The sequence below is a fragment of the Boleophthalmus pectinirostris genome, unplaced genomic scaffold (genome assembly GCF_026225935.1).
Source record: "Boleophthalmus pectinirostris isolate CB_2022bp ecotype Guang Dong unplaced genomic scaffold, ASM2622593v1 HiC_scaffold_5, whole genome shotgun sequence".
Classification (NCBI taxonomy): domain Eukaryota; kingdom Metazoa; phylum Chordata; class Actinopteri; order Gobiiformes; family Gobiidae; genus Boleophthalmus; species Boleophthalmus pectinirostris.
Window position 1 is genome coordinate 1,474,290 of NW_026571404.1, and position 10,187 is coordinate 1,484,476.

The window sequence follows — 10,187 nt, forward strand, 5'->3', positions numbered from 1 at the left end:
AGTTTTTGTTTTTTATTAATTATTATTTGATGAATTATTAATTATTTTATTGGTTTACTTTGGATAAAATCATAATGTGTGAATTAAAACTAAAACACACAAAAATAATGTTTAAGAATTTAATTATATAATAACAAAATAGAAACTGTTTATGGCAACGCACTTTTCTATATCATCTTCAGTCCTGGTTTAGTCCTGGTTTAGTCCTGGTCTAGTCCTGGTCTAGTCCTGGTTTAGTCCTGGTCTAGTCCTGGTTTAGTCTGGTTTAGTCCTGGTTTAGTCCTGGTTTAGTCCTGGTTTAGTCCTGGTACCTGTCCACTCACCTGACCCCGTAATAATCCTCTTTAGCTCGTGACGTCACTGTGCTCACACAAAGATCGTGTTGGAATCAGACTCTCACTGTGGTGTAGAACGGACTCACAGTTCAGGTGCTCCTCACAGTTCAGGTGCTCCTCACAGTTCAGGTGCTCCTCACAGTTCAGGTGCTCCTCACAGTTCAGGTGCTCCTCGTGGTTCTGACACTTCTGGAAAGTTCTCTGAGGTGAGATTCTGACGCGTGAGGAGTGAGGAGTGAGAGGTCTGTCCGTTCTGTCTCTGCGCTCCTGGAGACGGTTGCTACGGACCGAGATCAAACACATCGCGGCTCCTGAGTTCCGGTCCCGGGTTCTATTCGGACCCAGAGCGCGCTCCCGAACCGGACCCACGGCATGACGTCACTGAGCTGAACCCTGTCAGGTAAAGACACTAGAGCTGTTTATTCTGAGTCCGGGTTTAGTCCCGGTTTAGTCCTGGTTTAGTCCTGGTTTAGTCCTGGTTTAGTCCTAGTTCTGGTCCTGGTCTAGTCCTGGTCGTGGTCCAGTCCTGGTTCTGGTTCAGTCCTGGTCCAGTCCTGGTGCTGGTTCTGGTCCAGTCCTAGTTTAGTCCTCGTCCATTCCCTGTCCAGTCCTGGTCCTGGTCCAGTCCTGGTCTTGGCTCAGTCCTGGCCCAGTCCTGGTCCTGGTCCAGTCCTGGTCCTGGTCCTGGCCCAGTCCTGGTCCTAGGCTAGTCCTGGTTCAGTCCTGGTCCAGTCCTGGTTCTGGTCCAGTGGTGGTTCTGGTTCTGGTTCTGGTTGAGTGTGGTCTCTCGTCAGGATGGTTCTGGTTCTGGTTCTGGTTCTGGTTCTGGTAGAGTGTGGTCTCTCGTCAGGATGGTCCCGGTGTGTGTGCAGTTCTGTGGGGAGCACTTGGGTCCAGACCAGGTCCAGTGGGTCTGCGCGGGTCTGGACCGGGCCCAGCTCTTGTCTCTGCGCGGGTGCCGGGTTTCGGACCAGGACTTCGGGAGGATCTGCGAGTCCGCGGCTCGGTCCAGGACTCTGGTCCAACTCAACCTGAGTCTGGGCGTGGCCTCGGGTCCGGACCGGATCAAGGACCTGGCCCGGGCCCTGGACCAGAACCGAAGCCTCCAGACGCTTTTGTGAGTCACAAAGTACAAGTAACAGTATTCAAAGTATTTGAAGTAGTAGTAGTAGTAGTAGTAGTAGTAGTAGTAGTAGTAGTAGTAGTAGTAGTAGTAGTAGTAGTAGTAGTAGTAGTAGTAGTAGCAGCAGTAGTAGTAGTAGTAGTAGTAGTAGTAGTAGTAGTAGTAGCAGTAGTAGTAGTAGTAGTAGTAGTAGTAGTAGTAGTAGTAGCAGTAGTAGTAGTAGTAGTAGTAGCAGTAGTAGTAGTAGTAGTAGTAGTAGTAGTAGTAGTAGTAGTAGTAGTAGTAGTAGTAGCAGTAGTAGTAGTAGTAGTAGCAGTAGTAGTAGTAGTAGTAGTAGTAGCAGTAGTAGTAGTAGTAGTAGTAGTAGTAGTAGTAGTAGTAGTAGTAGCAGTAGTAGTAGTAGTAGTAGTAGCAGTAGTAGTAGCAGTAGTAGTAGTAGTAGTAGCAGTAGTAGTAGTAGTAGTAGTAGTAGTAGTAGTAGTAGCAGTAGTAGTAGTAGTAGTAGTAGTAGTAGCAGTAGTAGTAGTAGTAGTAGTAGTAGTAGTAGTAGCAGTAGTAGTAGTAGTAGTAGTAGTAGCAGTAGTAGTAGTAGTCAGTAGTAGTAGTAGTAGTAGTAGTAGTCAGTAGTAGTAGTAGTAGTAGTAGTAGTAGTAGCAGTAGTAGCAGTAGTAGTAGTAGTAGTAGTAGTAGCAGTAGTAGTGTAGTAGTAGTAGTAGTAGTAGTAGTAGTAGTAGTAGCAGTAGTAGTAGTAGTAGTAGTAGTAGCAGTAGTAGTAGTAGTAGTAGTAGTAGTAGTAGCAGTAGTAGTAGTAGTAGTAGTAGTAGGAGTATCAGTAATAGCAGTAGCAGTAGCAGTAATAGTAGTAGTAGCAGTAGTAGTAGTAGTAGTAGTATTTGTAGTATTTGTACTTGTTTCTGACTCTGTCTCTCCTCAGTCTCCATGGAAACCGTCTGTCGGGTCCAGAGTCTTTGGTCTTGACTCGGTCTCTGGTTTTGCATCCGGCTCTGGTCAGTCTGGACCTGGGGGACTGTTCCCTGACAGACCAAGTCCTGAACCAGGTCTGTGGACTCCTGCCCCCCGACGGAGCCAGACCCGGTGAGGACTAAACCAGAAAACCAGGAAACCAGGACTAAACCAGGTCTAAACCAGGACTAAACCAGGTCTAAACCAGGAAACCAGGACTAAACCAGACTAAACTAAACCAGAACTAAACCAGGACTAAAACCAGAACTAAACCAGGACTAAACCAGGTCTAAACAAGGTCTAAACCAGGACTAAACCAGGACTAAACCAGAAACTAAACCAGGACTAAACCCAGGTCTAAACAAGGACTAACCCAGGACTAAACAGGACTAAACCAGGACTAAACCAGGTCTAAACCAGGACTAAACCAGGACTAAACCAGGAAACCAGGTCTAAACCAGGACTGAAACCAGGACTGAAACCAGGACTAACCAGAACTAAACCAGGACTAAACCAGGAACTGGAAACCAGGACTAAACCAGGACTAAACCAGGACTAAACCAGGACTAAACCAGGACTAAACCAGGACTAAACCAGGAACCAGGACTAAACCAGGACTAAACCAGGACTAAACCAGGACTAAACCAGGACTAAACCAGGACTAAACCAGGACTGAACCATGAACCAGGACTAAACCAGGACTAAACCAGGACTAAACCAGGACTAAACCAGGACTAAACAAGGACTAAACCAGGACTAAACCAGGACTAAACCAGGTCTAAACCAGGAATAAACCAGGACTGAACCAGAACTAAACCAGGACTGAACCAGGACTGAACCAGAACTAAACCAGGACCAGGACTAAACCAGGACTAAACCAGGACTAAACCAGGACTAAACCAGGACTAAACCAGGACTAAACCAGGACTAAACCAGGTCTCCATCAGGACACGTGTGGATGTGTTCTGTGTTTTCCAGTTGTCAGGTCCTGGTTCAGTTCTAGGTTTTGGTCTTGATGGTCTGTTCCGGGGTCTGTAGTCCTGGTCCTGGTCTGAGTCCTGGTCTGAGTCCTGGTCTGAGTCCTGGTCTGGTTCTGGTCCATAAAGGTGGTTCTGTTTTCAGGTCTGCAGGAGCTGAGTCTCAGTTCTAACCCCGGGGTGAGCGCTCGGGCCTGGACCCGCCTCTGCGTCGCTCTGGCCCACAGCGCCCAGCTCCGGGTCCTGCGCCTGGACTACAACCCGCTCGGTAAGACCCGGTCCAGACCCGGTCCAGACCCGGTCCAGACCCGGTCCGGACCAGAGCCCGGTGCCGTTCTGTCACCTGGTGCTGATGCTGCGTCTGTTGCTAGGAGACCGTATCGCTGAGATGTTGGCCGTTGCCGTGGCGTCGAGCAGAACCCTGGAGACGCTGGATCTAGAAGGAACCGGACTCTCCAACCAAACAGGCCAGGTCTAAACCAGAACTAAACCAGGACTAAACCAGGTCTAAACCAGAACTAAACCAGAACTAAACCAGGACTAAACCAGGTCTAAACCAGAACTAAACCAGGACTAAACCAGGTCTAAACCAGAACTAAACCAGAACCAGGACTAAACCAGGAAAACTAAACCAGGACTAAACCAGGTCTAAACCAGAACTAAACCAGGACTAAACCAGGTCTAAACCAGAACTAAACCAGGTAAACCAGGTAAACCAGGACTAAACCAGGTCTAAACCAGAACTAAACCAGGAAACCAGTAAACCAGGTCTAAACCAGACTAAACCAGGACTAAACCAGAACTAAACCAGAAAACTAAACCAGGACCCAGGACTAAACCAGAACTAAACCAGGACTAAACTAAACCAGGTCTAAACCAGAACTAAACCAGAACTAAACCAGGACTAAACTAAACCAGGTAAACTAAACCAGAACTAAACCAGGACTAAACTAAACCAGGTCTAAACCAGAACTAAACCAGAACTAAACCAGTAAACCAGAACTAAACCAGGTCTAAACTAAACCAGAACTAAACCAGAACTAAACCAGGACTAAACCAGAACTAAACCAGGACTAAACCAGACTAAACCAGGTCTAAACCAGAACTAAACCAGGAAACTAAACCAGGAAACTAAACCAGGACTAAACCAGAACTAAACCAGCTAAACCAGGTCTAAACCAGAACTAAACCAGGACTAAACCAGAACTAAACCAGAACTAAACCAGGACTAAACCAGAACTAAACCAGAACTAAACCAGAACCCAGGTCTAAACCAGAACTAAACCAGGACTAAACCAGGTAAACTAAACCAGGTCTAAACCAGAACTAAACCAGGTAAACCAGTAAACCAGAACTAAACCAGGACTAAACCAGGAAAACTAAACCCTAGAACTAAACCAGAAAACTAAACCAGAACTAAACCAGGACTAAACCAGAAAACTAAACCAGAACTAAACCAGGACTAAACCAGGACTAAACCAGGAAACCAGGACTAAACCAGGTCTAAACCAGAACTAAACCAGGAAAACCAGGACTAAACCAGAACTAAACCAGACTAAACCAGAACTAAACCAGGACTAAACCAGGACTAAACCAGAACTAAACCAGGACTAAACCAGAACTAAACCAGAACTAAACCAGGACTAAACCAGGTCTAAACCAGAACTAAACCAGGACTAAACCAGAACTAAACCAGAACTAAACCAGGACTAAACCAGGTCTAAACCAGAACTAAACCAGGACTAAACCAGGTCTAAGCCAGAACTAAACCAGGACTAAACCAGAACTAAACCAGGACTGAACCAGGACTAAACCAGGACTGAACCAGAACTAAACCAGGACTGAACCAGGACTGAACCAGGACTAAACAAGGACTAAACCAGGACTAAACCAGAACTAAACCAGGACTAAACCAGGACTGAAACCAGGACTGAACCAGGACTAAACCAGGACTAAACCAGGACTGAACCAGGACTGAACCAGGACTAAACAAGGACTAAACCAGAACTAAACCAGGACTAAACCAGAACTAAACCAGGACTAAACCAGGACTAAACCAGGACTAAACCAGGACTAAACCAGGAACTAAACCAGAACTAAACCAGGACTAAACCAGGTCTAAACCAGAACTAAACCAGGACTAAACCAGGTCTAAACCAGAACTAAACCAGAACTAAACCAGAACTAAACCAGGACTAAACCAGGTCTAAACCAGAACTAAACCAGGACTAAACCAGGTCTAAGCCAGAACTAAACCAGGACTAAACCAGAACTAAACCAGGACTGAACCAGGACTAAACAAGGACTAAACCAGGACTAAACCAGAACTAAACCAGGACTAAACCAGGACTAAACCAGGACTAAACCAGGACTGAACCAGGACTAAACCAGGACTAAACCAGGACTAAACCAGGACTAAACCAGGACTAAACCAGACTAAACCAGGACTAAACCAGAACTAAACCAGGACTGAACCAGGACTAAACAAGGACTAAACCAGGACTAAACCAGAACTAAACCAGGACTAAACCAGGACTAAACCAGGACTGAACCAGGACTAAACAAGGACTAAACCAGGACTAAACCAGAAACCTAAACCAGGACTAAACCAGGACTAAACCAGGACTAAAACCAGGACTAAACCAGGAAACCAGGACTAAACCAGGACTAAACTAAACCAGGACTGAACCAGGACTAAACAAGGACTAAACCAGGACTAAACCAGGTCTAAACCAGAACTAAACCAGAACTAAACCAGAACTAAACCAGGACTAAACCAGGACTAAACCAGGACTAAACCAGGACTAAACCAGGAACTAAACCAGGTCTAAACCAGGTCTAAACCAGAACTAAACCAGGACTAAACCAGAACTAAACCAGGACTAAACCAGGTCTAAACCAGAACTAAACAAGAACTAAACCAGAACTAAACCAGGTCTAAACCAGGACTAAACCAGGACTGAACCAGAACTAAACCAGGTCTAAATCAGGACTAAACCAGGTCTAAACCAGAACTAAACCAGGACTAAACCAGAACTAAACCAGGACTAAACCAGAACTAAACCAGGACTAAACCAGGTCTAAATCAGGACTAAACCAGGTCTCTCCTCAGGTCTTCTTGGACCTGCTCCTCTTTTACCCAGTGAGTCTTAAAGTCCTGGTTTTGGCTGAAAACCAGATCAGTCCAGAAGTCCAGACCCAGATCCAGGACCTGCTGTCGGAGTCCGAGGACGAGCCAATCAGAGATCAGCGTCTCCAGCAGCAACCAATCAGAGAGGAGAGGGACTGGCTTCCCCACAGTAAGTCTGAGCAGGACTAGACCAGGACTAAACCAGGACTCAACCAGGACTGAACCAGGACTAGACTGGGACTAGACCAGGACTAAACCAGGACTGAACCAGGACTAGACCGGGACTGAGCCGGGACTAGACCGGGACTAGACTGAGACTGAGCCGGGACTAGACCGGGACTAGACCGAGACTGAGCCGGGACTAGACCGGGACTAGACCGAGACTGAGCCGGGACTAGACCGGGGACTAGACCGAGACTGAGCCGGGACTAGACCGGGACTAGACCGGGACTGATCCAGGTCTTCCCGTGTGCTCCTGCAGGTGGCGCTCACACTGTTCTTCTGACCTCGGGGCTTGGGGACAGCCTATTGGACGAGACAGAGATGTGACCCGCCCCCTGAGCTCTGATTGGTCTTCACACGTGTCACTCAAGTTTTTCTAAAATCATAAATCTAAATTTGACTTTTGTAAAATCACGTTTGTGTTTTTGATCTTTGTTTAAATAAACAAATAAAAATTCCTGTGTGTGATTGGACGGAGGCTCTGGTCTGTGATTGGACGGAGGCTCTGGTCTGTGATTGGACGGGGGCTCTGGTCTGTGATTGGACGGAGGATTTCGTCTGTGATTGGACGGAGGATCTCGTCTGTGATTGGACGGAGGCTCTCGTCTGTGATTGGACGGAGGATCTCGTCTGTGATTGGACGGAGGTTCTCGTCTGTGATTGGACGGAGGCTCAGACTGTGGAGCTTCTGGTTTGGGGGTAAATTCCACAAACTGATTCATTTTTACAAGTTTTAATAATAATTAAAGAGCTCATTTACATAAATAATAAATATATTCACAAATGACACAACAGCACTGTACAAATACACAAAAATACACAAATGTACACAAATGTACACAAGTGCACACAAGTGTACACACATACACCTGCCGACAGGAGCAGGCAGGAGCAGAGGAGCCTGGACAGTCTGGAGGTTGTGGGCTGGATTCCCTGAGAGTTACAGTTGTGTGTCCAGAAGTTGTGTTGTGTGTTGTGTGTCTGGAGGTTGTGTGTTGTGTGTCAGGAGGTTGTGCGTCAGGAGGTTGTGCGTTCGGAGGTTGTGCGTTCGGAGGTTGTGTGTTGTGCGTTGTGCGTCAGGAGGTTGTGCGTTCGGAGGTTGTGCGTTCGGAGGTTGTGTGTTGTGCGTCAGGAGGTTGTGTGTCTGGACGTTGTGCGTCAGACCTTCTCGGTCCTGGAGCTCCGCCCCCAGCGTCGCCAGCAGGGGGCGTGGCCACAATGTCTGTGCAGCACGAGCGTCGCCGTGAGCGTCACCAGGGCGACGGTGGCGACGGCGAGCGTCACCACGGTGACCACCTGCGTCTGCGACAGAGAGGGGGCGGAGCCTCGCTCGCTCAGCGTCACCCTGAGCGTGCGCTCGCTGTGATTGGCCGGGGCGGGGCGGCTCAGGCAGGCGGGGCCGGCGTAACCGTGGCGACAGAGGCAGCGGTACCCGTTGGCCTGGTCCAGACAGCGCCCCCCGTTGGCGCAGGGTCGACTGGCGCACTCGTCCACGTTCACGGAGCAGAACCTCCCGCTGAAGCCCGCCGCGCACGTGCACGTGAAGCGGTTCACGCCGTCCGTGCACGTGGCGCCGTTAGCGCACGGCGACAGCGCGCAGTCGTCCACGTCGACCTCACAGCGCGCGCCAGAAAACCCGGCGAGACATCGACATGAAAACGAGTCTGAGAAACCGAACTGGTCCTCGCACTGCCCCCCGTTTAAACACGGAGACCTGCAATAAAAATATTATTATTATTATTAATAAAAAAATATAAAACTTATAAACATATAAACTCTGACTCCCGTTTAAACACGGAGACCTGCAATAAAAATATAATTATTATTATTAATAATAAAATATAAAACTTATAAACATATAAACTCTGACTCCCGTTTAAACACGGAGACCTGCAATAAAAATATTATTATTATTAATAATAAAATATAAAACTTATAAACATATAAACTCTGACTCCCGTTTAAACATGAGACTTGGGAGAAATGATGAAATATGAATTTAAAGTCATGTGGAGTTTGGGGGCGGTACCTGAGCAGGTGACATGGCCCCGCCCTCTGCTGGCAGCGGTCACCGTGGAAACCGTCCGCACAGAGACAAGTGACGTCACCACTGTCCTCCATCACACAAGTACCACCGTGCAGACAGGGGGCGCTGTGACACGCACGCACATCTGTAACACACAGACACACAACTATAACACACAAACACACAACTGTAACACACAAACACACAACTATAACACACAACTGTAACACACAAACACACATCTGTAACACACAGACACACAACTATAACACACAAACACACAACTGTAACACACAACTGTAACACAAACACACATCTGTAACACAAACAAACACACACAGACACACAACTATAACACACAACTGTAACACACAAACACACATCTGTAACACACAGACACACAACTATAACACACAAACACACAACTGTAACACACAAACACACAACTATAACACACAACTGTAACACACAAACACAACACACATGTAACACACAACACACACTAACACACAAACACACAACTGTAACACACAACTGTAACACAAACACACATCTGTAACACAAACAAACACACACAGACACACAACTATAACACACAAACACACAACTGTAACACAAACACACAACTATAACACACAGACACACAACTATAACACACAAACACACATCTGTAACACACAGACACACAACTGTAACACACAGACACACAACTATAACACACAAACACACACACACAAACACACAACTGTAACACACAACTGTAACACACAACAACACAACTGTAACACACAAACACACAACTGTAACACACAAACACACACACAAACACACATCTGTAACACACAGACACACAACTATAACACAAACAAACACACACAGACACACAACTATAACACACAACTATAACACACAAACACACAACTGTAACACAAACACACAACTATAACACAAACACACAGACACACAACTGTAACACACACACAGAGCCTGTCTGACCTCTGACCTTTGTCGCAGAAGCGTCCGGTCCAGCCGTCCGCACACACACACTGCCACGGCAACTCACACGAGCCGTGAACACACCCGGGCATCAGGGCACAGCGGGCGCACAGAGGCCCCTCCCACCCCGGGTCACACCTGAGACACACACACAGAGGGGGGGTTAGGACGTAGGAGATAGGAGATAGGAGATAGTAGGTTGGAGTTAGGATGTAGGAGTTAGGACACAGGAGATATGTGTTAGGAGGTAGGGCTTAGGAGATAGGATACAGAAGATAGGAGTTAGGAGATAAGTTAAGAGGTAGGAAGTAGGCTTTAGGCATGAGGACAGAGGAGTTAGGACATAGACATAGGTGTTGGGCGTTGGGACATGGGAGTTGGGCGTTGGGAGGTAGGAGTTAGGAGGTAGGAGGTA

At 47.1% G+C, this 10,187-nt stretch overlaps 2 protein-coding genes across 2 annotated transcripts in view; one reads left to right on the plus strand and one right to left on the minus strand.

The window, feature by feature from the left end:
- Positions 1 to 359: 359 nt before the first annotated feature.
- Positions 360 to 7,140, plus strand: lrrc73 (leucine rich repeat containing 73). The gene is made up of 7 exons (XM_020922600.2): positions 360 to 735; positions 1,186 to 1,452; positions 2,393 to 2,553; positions 3,544 to 3,666; positions 3,770 to 3,870; positions 6,511 to 6,697; positions 7,010 to 7,140. The coding sequence occupies exons 2-7, from the start codon at positions 1,187 to 1,189 to the stop codon at positions 7,075 to 7,077; spliced, it is 906 nt and encodes a 301-aa protein (XP_020778259.2). The 5' UTR covers positions 360 to 735; position 1,186; the 3' UTR covers positions 7,078 to 7,140.
- Positions 7,141 to 7,507: 367 nt separating this feature from the next.
- Positions 7,508 to 10,187, minus strand: part of dlk2 (delta-like 2 homolog (Drosophila)) — a 3,054-nt gene continuing 374 nt past the window's right edge. Inside the window, exons 2-4 of the mRNA XM_020922580.2 lie at positions 9,780 to 9,910; positions 8,780 to 8,921; positions 7,508 to 8,464 (exon numbers count right to left, since the gene is read on the minus strand). Coding sequence (XP_020778239.2) covers positions 7,909 to 8,464; positions 8,780 to 8,921; positions 9,780 to 9,864 — 783 coding nt within the window. The 5' untranslated portion in view covers positions 9,865 to 9,910 and the 3' untranslated portion in view covers positions 7,508 to 7,908. The remainder of the gene's footprint in view (positions 8,465 to 8,779; positions 8,922 to 9,779; positions 9,911 to 10,187) is intronic.